This window comes from Manihot esculenta, chromosome 18, assembly GCF_001659605.2.
Source record: "Manihot esculenta cultivar AM560-2 chromosome 18, M.esculenta_v8, whole genome shotgun sequence".
In the NCBI taxonomy this organism is placed as follows: Eukaryota; Viridiplantae; Streptophyta; class Magnoliopsida; order Malpighiales; family Euphorbiaceae; genus Manihot; species Manihot esculenta.
Genome location: NC_035178.2, coordinates 318,625 through 335,693, shown reverse-complemented (window position 1 = coordinate 335,693; position 17,069 = coordinate 318,625). Strand labels below are relative to the sequence as shown.

The 17,069-nt window shown below is 32.6% G+C and overlaps 3 protein-coding genes across 5 annotated transcripts; 2 read left to right on the top strand and 1 right to left on the bottom strand.

The window, feature by feature from the left end:
- The first annotated feature begins 528 nt into the window (after positions 1 to 528).
- LOC110605905 (protein RGF1 INDUCIBLE TRANSCRIPTION FACTOR 1) lies at positions 529 to 2,704 on the top strand. 3 transcript variants are annotated; one of them, XM_021744586.2, is made up of 5 exons: positions 529 to 688; positions 776 to 876; positions 966 to 1,166; positions 1,276 to 1,491; positions 2,020 to 2,704. In XM_021744586.2, exons 2-5 carry the CDS (start codon positions 874 to 876, stop codon positions 2,317 to 2,319), a joined length of 720 nt encoding a protein of 239 aa, XP_021600278.1. In that variant the 5' UTR covers positions 529 to 688; positions 776 to 873; the 3' UTR covers positions 2,320 to 2,704. The 3 variants fall into 3 exon arrangements, with proteins under 3 accessions (XP_021600278.1, XP_021600277.1, XP_021600279.1); XM_021744585.2 differs by having other exon boundaries at positions 529 to 876; XM_021744587.2 differs by lacking the exons at positions 529 to 688; positions 776 to 876 and having other exon boundaries at positions 966 to 1,083; positions 1,216 to 1,491.
- Positions 2,705 to 6,608: 3,904 nt separating this feature from the next.
- Positions 6,609 to 7,846, top strand: LOC110606350. Its single transcript, XM_021745118.2, has one exon. The coding sequence runs from the start codon at positions 6,639 to 6,641 to the stop codon at positions 7,440 to 7,442; it is 804 nt and encodes a 267-aa protein (XP_021600810.2). The 5' UTR covers positions 6,609 to 6,638; the 3' UTR covers positions 7,443 to 7,846.
- Positions 7,847 to 11,138: 3,292 nt separating this feature from the next.
- LOC110606032 (UPF0047 protein YjbQ) lies at positions 11,139 to 14,367 on the bottom strand. Its single transcript, XM_043953545.1, has 7 exons — positions 14,064 to 14,367; positions 13,864 to 13,924; positions 13,663 to 13,757; positions 13,552 to 13,585; positions 12,109 to 12,163; positions 11,982 to 12,024; positions 11,139 to 11,450 (listed from the first exon to the last, which is right to left on the bottom strand). The coding sequence occupies exons 1-7, from the start codon at positions 14,286 to 14,288 to the stop codon at positions 11,379 to 11,381; spliced, it is 585 nt and encodes a 194-aa protein (XP_043809480.1). The 5' UTR covers positions 14,289 to 14,367; the 3' UTR covers positions 11,139 to 11,378.
- Positions 14,368 to 17,069: the final 2,702 nt, after the last annotated feature.

Below are 17,069 nucleotides of genomic sequence, written 5' to 3'. Positions count from 1 at the left end.
GAATTACAGTAAGTTGGTTGCAATGTGTTTCCAAACTTCCAAGAATTATACGGCAAAAAGGGCAGCCATTCGCCAAAGGAATTGTGAAGCCACAAAACTCACGCACGTTGGCGGAGCGTCCACCTGTTCCTCCTCCCGAGTAAAAACTGACGTGAGAAACAAGTCCGAAAAGTTGCGGTACCTGCTGCGGCTGTTGGGAAATGAATTGGGGAGGGCAAAGGGGGCTGCCTCTGTCTTTTGACACAGAATCTCACACGTGGGTTTTGTGAAAGTAAGAAAAAAGCGGCTGTCAGCTTGTGTTCCATCAGCCAAATCTACCCCCGGGACCTACCCTCATCAGACGGTTTATCAGCTAAACTTGGAAAATTCATCTACCCGATTATTAATAAAATAAAAAGGGAATTTCGCAAATTGCTGTCTTTATTGATGCCCGTTGATATATTCTGCTATGTTATAAAATGCGGGCACGTTTGCTTACTCCTGATTTTTCCCTTTCAATTTATTTGCTTTATTTTTCTTCTCATGACCGCCTTATAAATTTCTTTCCATCTTTAGGTTTCTCCTCTCGTGCTTCCCTAATAGCTCCTATACATATTAATACACTCGTTGCTTAGCTCTTATCTTTCCTTTCCCTCTCTTATCCTATGCTCCACACTCTCTTCCGTGCGCCGGCTTCTTTCTGCAAAAGGTTTTGACTCCCTCTCTTGTTCGCTCGCTTCTATCTTGGCAATCGGATGGGTTGCTAATGCAGGATTGTTTTACTCTCTGCTTCCAGATTCGTTAAAATCTTTGAGGGTTTTGGTCACTTTATCGATTAACAACAGCAGCAGGAGATCGGAGTGTTTCATTTATCGACGCTTGTTGAGAAAAATCATGGTATTTCACTTTACTGGATATCTCTGCTTCTGCTTTATTTATTTTGGTTGTATTACTTCAATTGACGTTTTCTTTTTCCTAATAATCAGGTGAGTCCATTTGGGCAGATGGGCAAGCAGGATTTGGGTCCACCATGGTTGAGACCAATGCTGAGAGCCAGCTATTTCATTCCCTGCGCAGTTCATGGGGATTCTAATAAAAGTGAATGTAATATGTTTTGCTTAGATTGTATGGATAATGCCCTCTGCTCTTATTGTTTGATTGATCATAAAGATCACCATGTTGTTCAGGTTTGTCTTAAAATGTATTCTTTCTCCCTTTGAATAATTTTCAATTCAGTTGAATCACATTGGAAGAGTCGGCTGCAATAATATATTGTTGGTCGGGGGATTGTTGCAGATAAGGCGGTCTTCGTACCATAACGTGGTGAGGGTAAGTGAAATGCAGAAGTACATAGATATATCCTGCGTCCAGACCTACATTATCAATAGCGCCAAAATCGTATTCCTGAACGAGCGGCCTCAGCCAAGGCCTGGAAAAGGAGTCACTAACACTTGCGAGATTTGTTGCAGAAGCCTCCTTGATTCCTTCAGATTCTGTTCTCTTGGATGCAAGGTTTCTCTCTCTCTCCCTCTCTCTCTCTCTCTCTCTCAATGTGAATGTTTCTTGCTTGCTTTATCTGCGCTTAAGTTAGAGGTTCAAGTTCTTTTTTTTTTTTCTCTCTCTTTTTTTTGTGTGTGTGGGGGGCTCAAATACATCAATTTTGCCTCAGTTTACTTCAGTTTGATTTTTTTTTTTTTTTTTTTTTTTTTTTTTTTGTGTTGGTTGTTTGATATCAGAGAAATCGGTTTTGGTGAGTTTTTCTATCAATAAACTGAGTTCTATATCTGACCGAACCCCAAAATCTTGAGAGAGAGGAGAATTGAAGTTGTGTTGGTATCTTGATTTGGGAAACTCTAGTTGCTTGTACGCACATTTCCCTCTCCGTGATCTTTGGTATGGTTGTTGATGCATTTCGTGTTTGAATGGCCTTTGGGGGGTCTCTGTTCTGTTTGATGCCCTGTTCGGCTGTTCTGACCTACTCTTGTTTTAATAATCGATTATTGAAGTGTGCCCATTTACATGTTCATTTTCCTTCTTTAGCTTGGAGGCATGAAGCGGGGTGACCCGGACCTCACATTTTCGCTCAGGGTGAAGCCCAATCGGGATCCGATCCTTGGCGAGTCTGAATCCGATGAGTCCTCTACCCCAAAGAAGATGAGAAAGACGCATGCGTTCAACCGGTTGATGGATGGACTTTCTATTTATTCTTTAGATGGGCATAACAATGATGTTAGCTCGGGAGATGACGCCACAACCAACCTTTCTCCATCTACTCCTCCCATTTATAATCACCGCAATGCAAGGAGGAGAAAGGGTATTCCTCATCGTGCTCCATTTTGAGACTTCTCGACAATTGGCGGGGTCAGGGGGAGATATAGTAAGGGAAGGGAAAAAATATTATTAAAACGGGGGGAAGAAATGAAGGGGTGGTAGGCAATAGTGTTTTATTATGCAATGAAAGATAGACAAGAAAAATTAGGGAGGACATGATTTGTTATAGTATTTTTTTTTTCTTGTGTAAATAGTAGAAAATACTATTTTCTGTAAGTTATAGACTATGGAGCAAGGGAAATAGTTCCTTCATAGTGGTGGGGAAATTTATGAAAATAACAAATCTTAGGATATTAGTATGAAATATACGTGTATGTACATATGATATATATGTTGGGTTTAGGTGGTTGGAAAGATAGTAATAATTGAGTGGAATTATGATGGATTATGTGCATTCTCTCTTCCCCCCGGTACTCGGTGATGAATTTGCAAATATCTGGCGAGTTTTTGTTGTGGAGGAGCCATTTAGTAGCATGATTGAGGAGCTCCTATATTGTGTGCTTCTCATCAACGGGAAAACATTGATTTCGCAATTTGCTTGCTTTTGGGACGAATCTTTAGATAATTATATTTTTGCAAAAAAAAATTAGAAAGATAATTTTAAAGATACTGTGTCAATGATGAATCGAATGAAAATAAAATGAAGAGAACTATATATCGGTAGTTTGAATAAAAATAAAACTAAAAAATTCATAATTAAAAAAGATTTTAAAAATAGTTGTTTTTATTTTATATTTTTTCTATTTATTTATTTTTTATTATATATATTTTGATATTATGGAGTTGTAATATATAACCGAGGTATCATAAAATGTCTTGTGGATAGGAAAAAACATGGTCCAAGGTGTGTTATTCGAGGACCTTTAAAACCTAATACAATTTCGGGGGCCAACCCTCCCTTTGGAATTTCCCCTTTTTTTTTTTGGGTGGACGAACAGTTCTTTTTGATAGACACAATCCACTACCGATCCAATGTATGTAGGCTTTGCGCGTACAGTAGAGGTTGGTCTAGGTGTGAGGGGTTACTCGTCGAAGCAACTGCATGTATGCTTCTAAATTAATGCTTACCAGTGATCCCAGATATTTTCTAAATTTGTTGATTCTTGTTTCAAGAAAGAGTAATTTATAATATGATTTTAAAAGTTTAGTAAAATTTATAATTTAGTTTTTATTATTTTTATGAGAATAATTTAATTTCTAATGTTTTTATACTGTTAATAAAATTATATTTTTATTAAAATTTATTGTTAAGTTATATTAATTTAATTCTTTAAATTTTATTTTTTATAATAATTTAATTTTTTAAAATTTTAATAATTTATAAGTATTTAGTTTTTAATATATTTACAACAATTTAATCTTTTTAGTTTAAATTTATTTTTTTAATGATTAATTAATAATAAAATGGTTATCTTGTAAAAAAGTAAAATTTAAAAAATATATTTAATATTAAAAAAATAAAGAATTATAAGTTTAATTAAATTTTAAAAACGATACAGTAAATTACTTTTCAAGAAATTTAAAGAACATTAAAAAGATATTTGGGAGTGGAGTAGGAGAAAGGTGAGTAACTATGATAAGAATGAAAGGGCAGGGAATTGAGAAGCTTTGGATGAGCTTAAGTTCAAATCACATAAAAGCTTGGGTGACACGAAAGCCCCACAGGTGCTCCCAACCTTTATTATTATTATTATTTTTACATGTAATTTCCAAGTAAAAAGTAAAGGATTATAAACAAGTGGCTGATGATGAGAGCCGTGAGGAATCAGAAAGGCAGCGTATGCGACCTCTACTCTACTGCCTTTCCCTTCTTTTCCTTTTATGATTATTGTTATTGTAAAAGAAAATGAGAAGAATTATTGGAGGCCGAAGACGGTTGCCGTGCCCGTATGCGTTAAACATGAGAGGTGGAGTGACGTTTCCAATGTTAAAGGAAAATAACTCGACGGGTGTTGCGAGAAGGGAGAGGCTGCTTAATTTGTCTGTTCCTGAAGTTCTCCCTCACTGTCTGAGAAAGTGCCACGTTGTACTAAATGGAAGAGTGTGGGTGGACACATGTCGTCCGAATAGAAGAGAAGGGATTTGAGACCGCTACTTGTGGTGTTTCTACAGCATGAGTCTGAGAGGGTTGATGTTATTGAAATTGGCATGTAGTGGGTGGATCACTCATCACCATCCTTATCATCAAATTTACCTACAACCCAATAAACTAATCTGCCCTCTCCACTCATAGATTTTCTTTTTCTCTAATTTTCATAAATTTTGTTGCTATTTCATAGTATTTCTAAACTCAGAATTGATGGGATGGGCATATTAATATATTAAATGGTTCTTGAGAGAGGGGAAGGGGTGGGGTGGATAAGGCTTAGTTTCGGCTTCTGGCATGACGTCATTTCTTGCTTTCCTCAAAACGGATGTATTAATTGTTCCACTCTTTCCGTTCCGTTCAATTTAATTTCTTTTTTTTTTTATCTCATGGAAATAATTATTTTATTTTATTTTTATAAATTTACTTCAACATTCTTCTTTAATATCCACAGTGTAAATAGTTTTTAATTTACGAGATAAAATCAACGAAAACCAAAATCCTCATTGGAATAATTTTTAAGGTCTGCAAGAGTGGACTTTCATGTCTCTTCATTGGGCTAAATGAACAAGAGACAAGCTTCCCCTTTAAAAAAAAATTGAAAGAAAATCAATTAAGCTATAGCAATTGATAGTTTTATTCTACTATTTTAGAAGTTAGTTGTATTATCATTATTAGTAATTTGTTTTGGGAATTAGGACCAATAACATAAAAATCTGCCAGTTCGTTAAGCCCACTGTATATAAATGATATCCACATTGTTTGCAACTCCCTTTTTATTTATTTTTTCAATATGTTAGCAACATCATACAACTTTAGCATTCAGCATGTTATCGTGTGAAAGTTCTTTCTAAAGTCTTCTGGTAATTATTACTTTGTATGATGTGATCAGATATCTAGGATTCACATGGCATCCTTAGATATTGATGTAGAACTGGTGAGATGCTTTCTTGAAAGTGGTACTGAGAGATTGGTAGAAATACTTGAGAATTTAAGTCTTCAAATGGGATCATATTCATTATCTATGACAATAGCTTTCCAGGATGCATGATTATGCCACAGAGGGATTTGTGTTACATCAAGGTAATTGAAATTTAGGAACAATTGTATATTCCTAGCTACTTAATGCTTGAAATGTTCTACAGCGGCATTGTGTAGGTAATGTTTCTTGTTTTGTTTGGTTTCTTATGATCTTTGAAATTGTAACTTGAAACTGAAAATTAATTCATCGAGTTTGGCCTCTACCTTGCTTCTGAAACATATGAGAATACTAATGGCTGGTAAATGATATCATGAAAATTTTCCCATATTTTTAAAGTTTCGGGGTTCTCCAAAGTGATGATTTGCACTTGGGTTAATCCTCTATACAACCTAAATGGAATTCGCTTTACCAATATTTTATTCTTGGCATTGACACTTCTTTAACCTAATTCAGGTAGCAGGATCATCCATTGTTTGAAATTACAATTGGAGCTGCAATATTATTTATAAACGATTATTTAATGAGCAAAAAAATAAATTCATTTTGCTGAGAAAAAAGTTAAAATAAAAAGAAAAGAACTTATCGCATTTCCTAAAGGCAGTGAAAATTTCTGTTGTACGTAGTTTTAGCATTGAAATAAGATTAATTTCTAATATTTTAGTTTTGATTTTATTAATTAAATTTAGATTTAGTAAATTTAATTTAATTGTCAATTTGAAATCAGACTAATTGACTTGAATCAAATATTGATTTAATTTCAGGTATAAAACAAACCATGTTGATGTTGGGTTTAACGGTGTGAGTAACTGGAGAAGGTGTTCCTTCCGCTACATATGATATGTGAATGGTGATACTCCTTCCATCACATTATATAACATAAATGTTCAAATTGTTAATTATTTCTTTAAAAAAATGTTGATGAAGAACTTGACGCATAGGTAATTAATTGCAAGCAAATGGGAAATGGGACTTTGGAACCAACTTCCCATGAAAAAACTCAGACCAGTGGACATGGACTTGCCATTTTGTCTGTTACTGGTAGCCAATGGCAAGTGCCGATGACTTTTGACTTACCACCAATTTGCGAACATTGGTACATTATTGTAGCCCAAGCCAGCGAGCTTTGGATGGGTGAAAATTCTTACAGGACAGGCCGCGTGCCACGTCATTGATGAGTTATAAGGCCATAATCCATGTGTTGATCAGAGAGTCAGCAGTTGTCTGCTGTCTATTTCAAACCTTCTTCAGGGGAATTCGCTTATGACGGGCTCTCACACGTCATTGCCTTGTATACTCGCTATGACCTGCGCTCTTCCTTTATTAGACATACCAATTGACGACTCCCTCAACTTCTCTTTTCCTACCTTCCCTCGCTTGCTCTGCTCTCTCTTCCGTCTTCCCTCTGCTACTCTCACTTTGGTTGATTTCGGGCCTACCAAATCGAAAGAAATGGGCACCTGTTTCTCTTGCTCAGTCTTCAGTGAATCTCAGCTTCTTCCCCCGACTGCAAAGGTTGTTTCAGTTAATGGGAATCTCCAGGAATACAATGTTCCTGTATTTGTTTCTCAAGTCATCAACTGTGAAGCTGCATCATCCTCGTCTTCATCATCTTCTTCGCCTTCTTTATTCCTCTGCAATTCTGACTTTTTATCCTATGATGATTACATACCGGTCTTGGATTCCAACGCTCAGCTAAAAGCCAACCAGTTATATTTTGTTCTTCCTAGATCTAAACTCCAAAACAGGCTTAACGCTTCTGACATGGCAGCTTTGGCTGTAAAAGCTAGCATAGCCATACAAAATGCGTCTAAGAAAGACGCTTATCGGCGTAAGAAGGCCAGGATTTCCCCTGTTCTGTTAGGCAATCAGTCCTTAGCTTCATCATATGATGCCCATGTTATTAAGTCGTTCGAGAAACCACAGGCACCGCAGCAATCACCTGTGGGGTTTTCCAGATCCGGGTCTGTCGGAAGATTACGAAAGTATACTTCCAGACGAGCGAAATTAGCTGTTCGCTCCTTTAAGCTCAGATTAAGCACCATTTACGAAGGGACAGTGCTCTGAGTTCTTTTTTTCTTTTTCATTTATTCCATGTGTTGTGCCACCAGCCCACTCCTGACAGAATTACCCCTTGGCAGTATAGACCAATCTAGTAGCCCCATTGCTACTTCTTTTCAACGATTGGCCTGTCCCTTCATTATTTTGGAAATTTCGTTTTTTGGGTTATTTGGTCATCCATAAGCCTACTACCACCACCTTAGAGAGATTGTGGAAGTGTCATCTTTCATACGTGAAATTTGGAAGACATTAATTCAATTTTGGAGGAAAAAAAGGGCTGCGTAAGTCAATTCTCATATGTTAACTATCGATTATATAATTTATGTACAGTTCCTGTAAAAACAATTATTGAGTATTTTTATTAATCTCATTTTTTTTAGATTTTATAATAATTGAAACTCTATATGTCCCGACTTTTTCACGCAATTTAATTTAATTGATTGTTGAGTTTATAGTTTGATTTGAAATAAATGAATTTAAATAAAAATTTCAAATTAAAAAGTTAGACTTCTTCCATTAGAATTAATTAAATCAAAATTCTTATAAATTTCATTATTGAAAAATAATGCATATGTAGGTTTGCGTGCATATATCGTCTTTAGGTAGACAAGACATTTTACCATTCAACAAAAGGAGAGTGAGTTTGGAGAAAGGGTCTTAATTCAAAAGCGTGAATATGGTTATGAAACCACGGAGAAGGTAAAGATTGAATGGTCCCTGCAGCCATATTTGTATCTAGAGAACGCGGACATGACAACTGAAATCTCGTATACAGTTGCGTACAACAAACACGTCCTCAGTATGAATTAAGGCGGAAATGTAAGCACCGGTCCGCATGCCAATTTCTCCAGATTAAGCCGTTCTAGTTGGCACCCTCTTTTCAAAGTCAGAGTTGCGACTTTTTGCATTCGCGGCAACTTCGCTTAACAATAACATGACTACCGTCCTCCTTTTATTTTAATATTTACGTTGTTTTTTTTTCCTCTTATCCCACTATGCATATTTTTAATTATTTATTTTACATTAGGCAGCATTAACTTGCATAATCACTTATTCTCAAAATCAATTTGATTCTACTTAGATCCAATAGTATTTTTTACTGCAAAAACTACATATGTTTAAAGACCTTTAATCGCTAGTCTTTACATAAACTTTAGTTTGTATCATTAAGATTTAATTCAAAATTTTATTTATTAAAAGAATATCCAGCAGAGAAATCTGTCTCGTTTATTTTAAAATACCGTAATGAAACCCTCCAAAATATGGTCCAATTATAATCTTAATCATGCACAAAATTAATGAGAAAAAATCCAACATCATCACTTCTCAGCTCCCTCTAGAATATTTATTATATATATTTTCTATTTTGCAAGTGGAGGTAGGAAATGTGGTACGCGAGCCATGAAATCATTGCTTAATTTAGAGGAAAAAGGTATTGAAGCCTAGTTCTACTAAGGATGAAGGCCTTATTCCTTGGGACAAAAGTTTAATCTTTTAGTGCAAACAATATGTACATTAAGTTCTTATCAGACACCGAATTTCATCCTAACAACTAAATTAACAAGCATCACAAAAATAGGAAAATTTATTCTCCTTCTCCTGCCAACCTAAAAGAGGCCATTTAGGTATTCAATGCTTTGACATTTCACTGTTTTGGATGAATTTGGTTTGAACAAATGGACAGGGACTATTTAATACTCCGAGACTGAACTGTATTTAATAATACACATACGTCACATTGATGCGTTCTTTGTTATATTAAAATTCTTATTTGAACTTTCTCATATATTTATAAGCTATAACATTATAGTAATTTAACTATGACCAACCGAATAACAATACCCACATCTAATAATTAATAATTTTTATGTAACTAATAAAATTTCAAATACTATTTAGCAATATATTAAAAAAGCCCTCTAATTTAAATAAGAAAAGGAATAATAATTACATATTAGACTTGATAAAGAATATTTTTATGTTTTTGGTTTTTAATTTTGAGTTGTGAATTTTATTTTTCTATTAAAAAAATAACATTCAATATATAATAAAATGATAAAACTCAAAATTATGGTATCATCAATACTATTGAGTGTCCAGTCGCTAGACGGTATTGGGAGACTTCATGGTTGGATTTTATTTGAGATCTAGTACCTCGTTTCCATATAGATTTTCCTTGTATTTTTCTCGTTTTAATGCAGAGGAATGTGGTCTTTTACTCACTGTTTGTTGGAGTTTATAGTATCACCGCAATAAGAAGATATGGAATTGTATTGTTTTTTTCCCACAATCAGTGTTTTAGTTCACTGAAAGGAGCCTTGAGAATTGGGTTCTTGCTCAAGCATTATTAAGCAATTCGAGTTCGGAAAGCTCTTTTATTGTGGATCATTGGCAGTGTCCTTTAGTTGTATTCTTGAAGGTCAACATGGATATTGTAACAAGTATGTACAACATGTGTACAGATGTTGGCCTAATTGCTAGAAATCATATGGGATGCTTTGTTGTTGCTAGATTTTTTTTTTCTCATGAGTTCTTTTTCTCCAAAAGTTTCAGAAGCGATGGGCATTATGGAGGCACTTACTTGATCAAGAGTTGTGGGTTAAATAGTTTTGATCGAGTCCAATGCAACGAGTGTGGTGGCTGCTCTTTAGTCTATCTAATTCCTCTTTACAATTCTCTAATGGTTTTGTTTTAGCAGATTTTATACTTTTATATCAGAGTTATCAAATGTTTTTGTTCACTTTATTAAGCGTTCTGCGCATAATGTAGCCCATATTTTAGTACGGGCAATACGGTCTTTATTAAGACTTGGGAGCTGGATTGATGTGCCTCTCCTTTTACAATACTATTTTCTCTAATTTGTAGTAAGGTTTACACTTTATTTATATATAATATATATATATAATGAATTTTTTTTAACATACAATTATTATAATCCATTATTAGAATAACAAAGGATTAAATTTAATTAGTAGTTAAAATTAATACAATATTACATTTTGCATATCAATTAATTAAAAAAATAATACAAGTTAAATTATATATATATAACGTTCAACACAAGCTAATAAAACTAATAACCGGAAAAGACAAACATCAAGCATTCCAGAAAGGAATATAAATGGAATTGAGACATCTCTTATATCTATCAATTGATAATGGTCAATTAACTTCAAGCATTATATACAGTGTGATAAATCTCTTAATTTTGAGAGCAAGTATTAACTTGTACTTACCGTCGATTTTTTTTTTCTTTTTTATTATAGAATTTTTTTTTCCCTTTCCATCCTATAGTCAGTTTTCACTTGTCCCAGCCAAATAAGAGACAACTTCTATATTTTTGTCGGAATAGTGCGTCTTTCCTTCTCATCTTTGAGTGAGGCCATAGATATCTTTTTTTTCCTTATTATTACTATTATCGGGTTTTGTTTTCGTTGGGTTGTGCTTCTAAGTCCATTCATTGATATACAGGTTAAACCAGAAGACCAATTGGGTATAGTCCTTGGCTGGTGCATGCCAGTGTCTCGATGCATGCTAATGTCTCTCATAGTTTGATTCCTCATACTCCGTATAGTATATGCTCTGCCTTCTTTTTTCCATCCCTTTTTTATAAATGATTTCTATTTTTTTTCTTTCCCCTGTATAGATACAGTTAACATACATGAGATTACCTTCAAAATTCATTAATAAAAATGACACAAATTAACAATAATTTCATGGCATGGTATTCTAGTTGTTTCATTTAAAAAATGCCAGGTCTCAATGGAGTAACAGAGAACCTTGATATAAAAAAAAAAAAAAAAAAAAAAAAAAAAAAAAGGGGTAACAGAGAAAAACATGCTGTTTTGTCCCTCTAAAGACAATACGTAAAGACATTACAAACACCAAAGATTACCAACATATCACGATAAGTAGAACCAGAATGTCTCAAGTATTAAATCCTCATATCCCATTAAGAGTAACCACAACTTTGCGGGCAGTAGGTTGGTCACGATGTTCACACAGCCATATTCCCTGGACGACCCAAGAAAAAGACAGATACATTACACGATTGTATTACCACGGTAGAAAAGAATATAGAAAAGTAAATGAGAAAATGAAGCCACAAGAAGTTGACAATAAGAAATATGATAATTGATTTTGGTGGACAAGCTTGCAATTTAATGGACAATCTTGCAGGTAAAAATACAGAGAAGGGCTGCTCCAGATTGTGATGATGCTTAGTTTGGTTCATGAGGGGTGGAAACCTGGTTTATCACCGGACACGTGAAAGACAAGAAAATCATCCTACAGGCCACTCTAGACACTTCCATAAAATTTCCAAGGGATCAGGAGATCAGTATCATGCTATTACTGGTCTAGAGCATTTCTATCAAATATCCTCATTGCATATGCTAACAAGTAAAAACAGATTAAGTCACCGATTGTGCTCATAACCTTTTTCTATATTTTAAAGGAAGATAAATTTATTGTTTATTTTCACTAAAGACTATATTGTACCAAAACACGAGCATTGCTTATCGTTTAACAGACAATTCCACACACCTGCCAGGTGCCCATATTAAGCTTTCCATTTGTGATTGGAATCCTGCATAGGAATATAAACTTGATAAAATGGAAAATTACAAATTTAAGTGTAAAAACATAGAAACTGCGTATGGAGTACTCTCACGTGAGTGCACATCCAAAAATCGATGATTTGATGTGGGCTGGCATGTCATCTGGACCTGAAAATGTTTCATGGAACAACATCAGCACATACACACTAGAAAAAAGTAACAAGAGATAGAATTAAAGGAAAGGGGCCAGAATCATGAGTTGTAAATTTATGATGTCAATGCTAGTATATGCATATACACATTTTGGCAAACCACGCAGGTGAAGCCTTCAACCTTCTGCTGCTAAAAACAGAGAAATGAAGTGAAAAATAATTGCATCGGGTCTCCATTTATGGGATTGAGATTTTCAAGATCCTCTTTAGGATTGCTGTAGGCTAGAGGTTATTCCCAAACAAGTTTGAGCTTCATCATAGGCCTCCATTAGTTCAAAATGGTCTAATTCAATTTCCTTGGAAGTGTACTTCCTTTCTAGGAAGCATAATTTGAATGCGTTCGACTGATATGTTAAATTCTCAAAAAGTAAATAGTGTGTGACTAAAAAAATGACATAAATATTTCATATATTATGCATAATATTTAAAATATAATATTCAATTTAATAAAGAAAATTATATATTGACCAAATACTCAAATTTTAAAAAGTAAATACTCAACTCACGTAATAATCGATATATAATTTTTTTTATGATAATAATAAAAATTATCATAAAATATAAAAAATATTTATGTTTAATTTAATTAATTTCTTTCTTTATTTGAATGAATATACAGCTTAAATAAAATTATATAATGAAATTTTTTGCACATTATTATCAATCAATAAACATAACCTTCAATTTTCTATTAATTTTCACCTAAATACTTAATTATGAAAAAAAAAAAACAAAAATGGTAAAATAGGAAATAAGGAAAGTAATGGTTGGGGAGGGAAATTTACTTCCCTTATCCACAAAATAATTTTCCAGAAAGTCATAAAATCATGCCAACCAAACAGGTAAACATTTCATACTTCCGGAAAGTTGAACTTCCCTCGCTAAGTTACCCCCAACCAAACATAACCATAGTTCCTCTCTTGTTCCAAATTGGTAACTAACTAAAAAAAAATCTGGAGCATTAAAGTCGTGTTTCTATGTGAAATGCTAGCCAACACTTATGCTTTGTTTGGACTAAGGGAAATGGAGAAGATAAAAGAAATTTGATTTCTCTAAATTTTCTTGTTTGGACATCAACTAGAGGGGAGAAAAGAAGAGAATGAAGAAAAATGAGGAAAAATCATATTTCTCAACTTCTGTGTTTAGTCCAAAACATTTCTCTCCAAATAAAAATAAATAAATCACATTTCTATTATTTTCTTTTCTCTTTATTTCTCCTCTTCAATTTCTCTTCATTTTCCCTTCACAACTAAGCATCCAAGCACCAAACAAAGGGTTATGTTAATTGGATTTTGGAAAAAGGCAACCCGCAACTGGAAAAATTGAATATGAAGCTGAGCTAACCTTCCAACGTATGCTTCCAAGGTGCAGAACTCCCCTGAAAAGTGAAAACACAAGCAATTAACAAAAGAAGGCCATTAGTAGTAAGAAGACCATAGCATAAAAAAAAATAACCTCAGGAACTATCTTATTGAGGAACGTCTCGGTGTCATCTCGAACATCAGAGTCATAATTCTCGTTGATAGTAAGAGAGGCACTTGTGTGGTGTACTGATTTAGAGAGAGAGAGAGAGAGAGAGAGAGAGAAGCAAAAAAAAAAATCAGTAATCAAATTTGGAAGCGAAGGAAAGAAAAGGTGGGGGCTTTGGAGACTTACAGAAGAGATGAGCAAGGCCGCACTTGAATTCTGACAAGTCTGAACCAATTTCATTCAAAATCTGGATTCAAAGCATCAATAAGGACAAGATATTTTGTTAAAAATTGGTGAAGCTGGATAAGAAATCTGAATTCGGAAATCAAAATCAAAGAACTACGGATTGGAAAGAGAATTAAATCGATAAAACAAAATACAGTAACCTTGGGAGTAATAAGATGGCAGCCTCGGCGCTGTGGGGGTAGGGTAATAGTCTTCTGCGCCCACTTAGGTACGGCCGCAGCCATGGAGTTGGAATCGCTGTTGACAGAAGAAGGTTTAGCAGTGTAGAGGGAATTGACGCGAACCACCGATGGAGCCAACGCCCACACCCTGACGGGCTTTGGTGCTGAGAAAGACACAGAGGAGGAAGCAGCTCGTACATGCATTTGCGTTGGTGGTAGTCTTCTAAGCCCAGGTGTCCAAGGAAGCCCAGAGCAGATATTTACACCTCAATCTTAAGATGGGCTTATTTGAGAATCGACGGGGCACACTGATTTAAATTCGAGTCACTAGTGGCTGACCTTGCTCCAATTCACTGTTTCAAGTTTATTACATGTAGAAAAACCTCATCTGACATCTGATGGTCCACAATTTACCTTTTTATCAAAAGAGTAATTATAACGTGAAGTAAGTGTTGATATCATACCAATATATAATAATATAATATAATATAATAAATTAATGTGTGAATAGATATAATTATATTTTTCTTAGAAAAATAATTGTTAATTATTGATATATCAATTTATGAATCGCTTTTATCATTCTAAATAAACAATCCTATTTATATAATTTCTCCTACCTACAGGGCTTATGACATTGTAAAATTTATTGGAAAATAAGTGGGTGGAAGTGAAAATAAAAGAGAAACTCTTGGAAAATCTAAGTCCCCAGCTTGTTTGATGTCTTCTAGGGAGGAGGAAGGTTATTTGCTTATGATTTTTCTTTTTTGGTTTTTTTGTTCAGCGATGGATCACTCTCTTTATGTTAGAGCTAGACTTTTTATTTTCCCTTTCTGCTTTTATTTGTTATTTTAGATGTGGATTCTAAAGGGAGAGGTCTTGTTTTAAATCTATCAGTACAACAGAACTTTTTGAATGAGTTTTTAAGCCAAAACTTGATCTTTTATTGATTACGAAACTTAGACTATTCTGCAATTCTGATGCTTGTTAGCTTTACGAATTTGATTTTAATTTTTTTCTTTGGATGAAAGTGGAGTCTTACTGTATTTTAGCCCTTTCTCAATTTTAGTGTGAAGAGTGGTTTAGCGGCAACCATCATCGTCTGTTTTGTTCCTTAATTTTTCCTTAATTTTGCTGAGTTTGGTTTGAATTTTTTTTTTTTTTTTATAATCTAATTTATGAGTTAATTTGCTGAAAAAAAAATATTAGTTTGAATTTCTGAGCTTTGTCTTTAGACTCATTTATGTATTTTGCCCATTAGAGCGTTGCATTGCAATTACCCGTGAAAAAAAAAAAAACAGCATATGACATGTAGATTTATTTGAGGAAACTTATTGGCTACGGTTTAAATTTTATGGATCCGTGTTAAATTTAGGTTTAAATGTTTAAAAAATGACTATTCATATAAAAAAATTTAAAATTTAATATTATTTTATAATTTAATTTAAAATTTTAAAAATTAAGAAAATTATTCAAAATCATAAATTTTATTATAATTATATTTGATTTTAAATTTTAAATTAAATCAACTGTGTGTTGCTAAATGAATAAGATTGATGTGAATTATTTTATTATACTTATATGTCATATATATAAATAAATGTTATTAATATAAAATAATTTAAAATTTTTATTTAATTTATAATTTAATTTAAAATTTTAAAAATTAAAATAATTTAATTCAAAATCTTAAAATTTATTTTCTTTTTCCTATTAAATTTTTATGATTCTACTATTATATTTCAATTTCATTTATTTACTGCAATAAATTATAATTAGACTTTTTTTTATTTTTTAGTTATAATTCTCTTAATTCTATTGAGTTTTAATTATGTCCATTCTTAATACAATATCTACGTTTATATCTTTAAATGCTACTTTATATTATTAAGTCGTAATAGAAAATTAATAGTATAATGGTAAAAAATAATAGTATAATTTCTATTTTTTTATTATATTAACATGATTGTTTATAATGAATATAATCACATTTATTATAATGGAGACTTAACAAGATATTTTTAAAAGAAAAAATAAAAAATATGAAATTTATTGTAATTTTTATTGGAACTATGACAAATAGAAATAAGTTGAAACTGTAATATTTTACACCAGATTAGATAAAAATAAACAAAATAAATTTAAAAATTTTGAAGTGAATTACATTAATTTTTAAAATTTTAAATTAAATTATAAAAATATTAAAATTTTAAATATTTTTAGAGAGATTTATATTTTAATCTCTCGATATTACCATTATTAATTTGAGCATTTTTTAAAATCTATTAAAACGTCATTAACTTTTCTGTCATTTTTTTTTATTAAAAATAAATAAAGAATGATGGAGAAAATTTTTAAAATTCAATTTTACCCTCAAATAAAACATTTTATTTAGTCATTGGATATTGCTATTATTAACAAATCAGTCCCTATATTTTTTAAAATATATCCAAACATCCTAATTTTTTCTCATATATATTAAAACGTCATTGTCATTCCTTTCCATCAACGAAATGGTCTCTCCTCCTTAAAAAAGAAGAAGATGATAACGATAAAGGAGAAGAAAAAGAAAAAGAAGAAGAAAGAGAAGAAACAAATGATGATGAATAAAAAGAAGAAGAAAAAAAAGAAAAATCTCCTCCTCCCTAAAGAAGAAGAATAAAAAAAAAAATCGAAAAAGAATCATAGGAAAATAAAAGGAGAAAGAATCAATGAAGAAGAAGAAGAAGTAGGAGGAGGGGAAGAAAAATTAAGAGGGTAATTTGGTCTTTCGCTATATTTTTAACGGCGAAAATAGATAAAATAATTATTTTGTTAATGAAAAGAAAAGATAAGAACGTTTTAATAGATTTCTGAAAATACACCGGTTAATAAAAGTAATACCTAAAGATTAAATTATAAATCTCCCATATTTTTACCAATAGCATATAAATAAATATAATAAAATAATTCGAGTCATCTTCACTATCTCCAATTAAAATTTTT

What these genes read in the sequence shown, in the direction of transcription:
- LOC110605905 (XM_021744586.2), top strand. An exon ending in AAGATCACCATGTTGTTCAG is followed by an intron (nt 1,167 to 1,275) that starts GTTTGTCTTAAA and finishes GGATTGTTGCAG; the next exon opens with ATAAGGCGGTCTTCGTACCA. An exon ending in TCTGTTCTCTTGGATGCAAG is followed by an intron (nt 1,492 to 2,019) that starts GTTTCTCTCTCT and finishes TTCCTTCTTTAG; the next exon opens with CTTGGAGGCATGAAGCGGGG.
- LOC110606350 (XM_021745118.2), top strand. Translation starts at nt 6,639, where the DNA reads ATGACGGGCTCTCACACGTCATTGCCTTGTATACTCGCTATGACCTGC.
- LOC110606032 (XM_043953545.1), bottom strand. Translation starts at nt 14,288, where the DNA reads ATGCATGTACGAGCTGCTTCCTCCTCTGTGTCTTTCTCAGCACCAAAG. An exon ending in GCCATCTTATTACTCCCAAG is followed by an intron (nt 13,925 to 14,063) that starts GTTACTGTATTT and finishes CTTTGAATCCAG; the next exon opens with ATTTTGAATGAAATTGGTTC. An exon ending in TTAATATGGGCACCTGGCAG is followed by an intron (nt 11,451 to 11,981) that starts GTGTGTGGAATT and finishes TGGGTCGTCCAG; the next exon opens with GGAATATGGCTGTGTGAACA.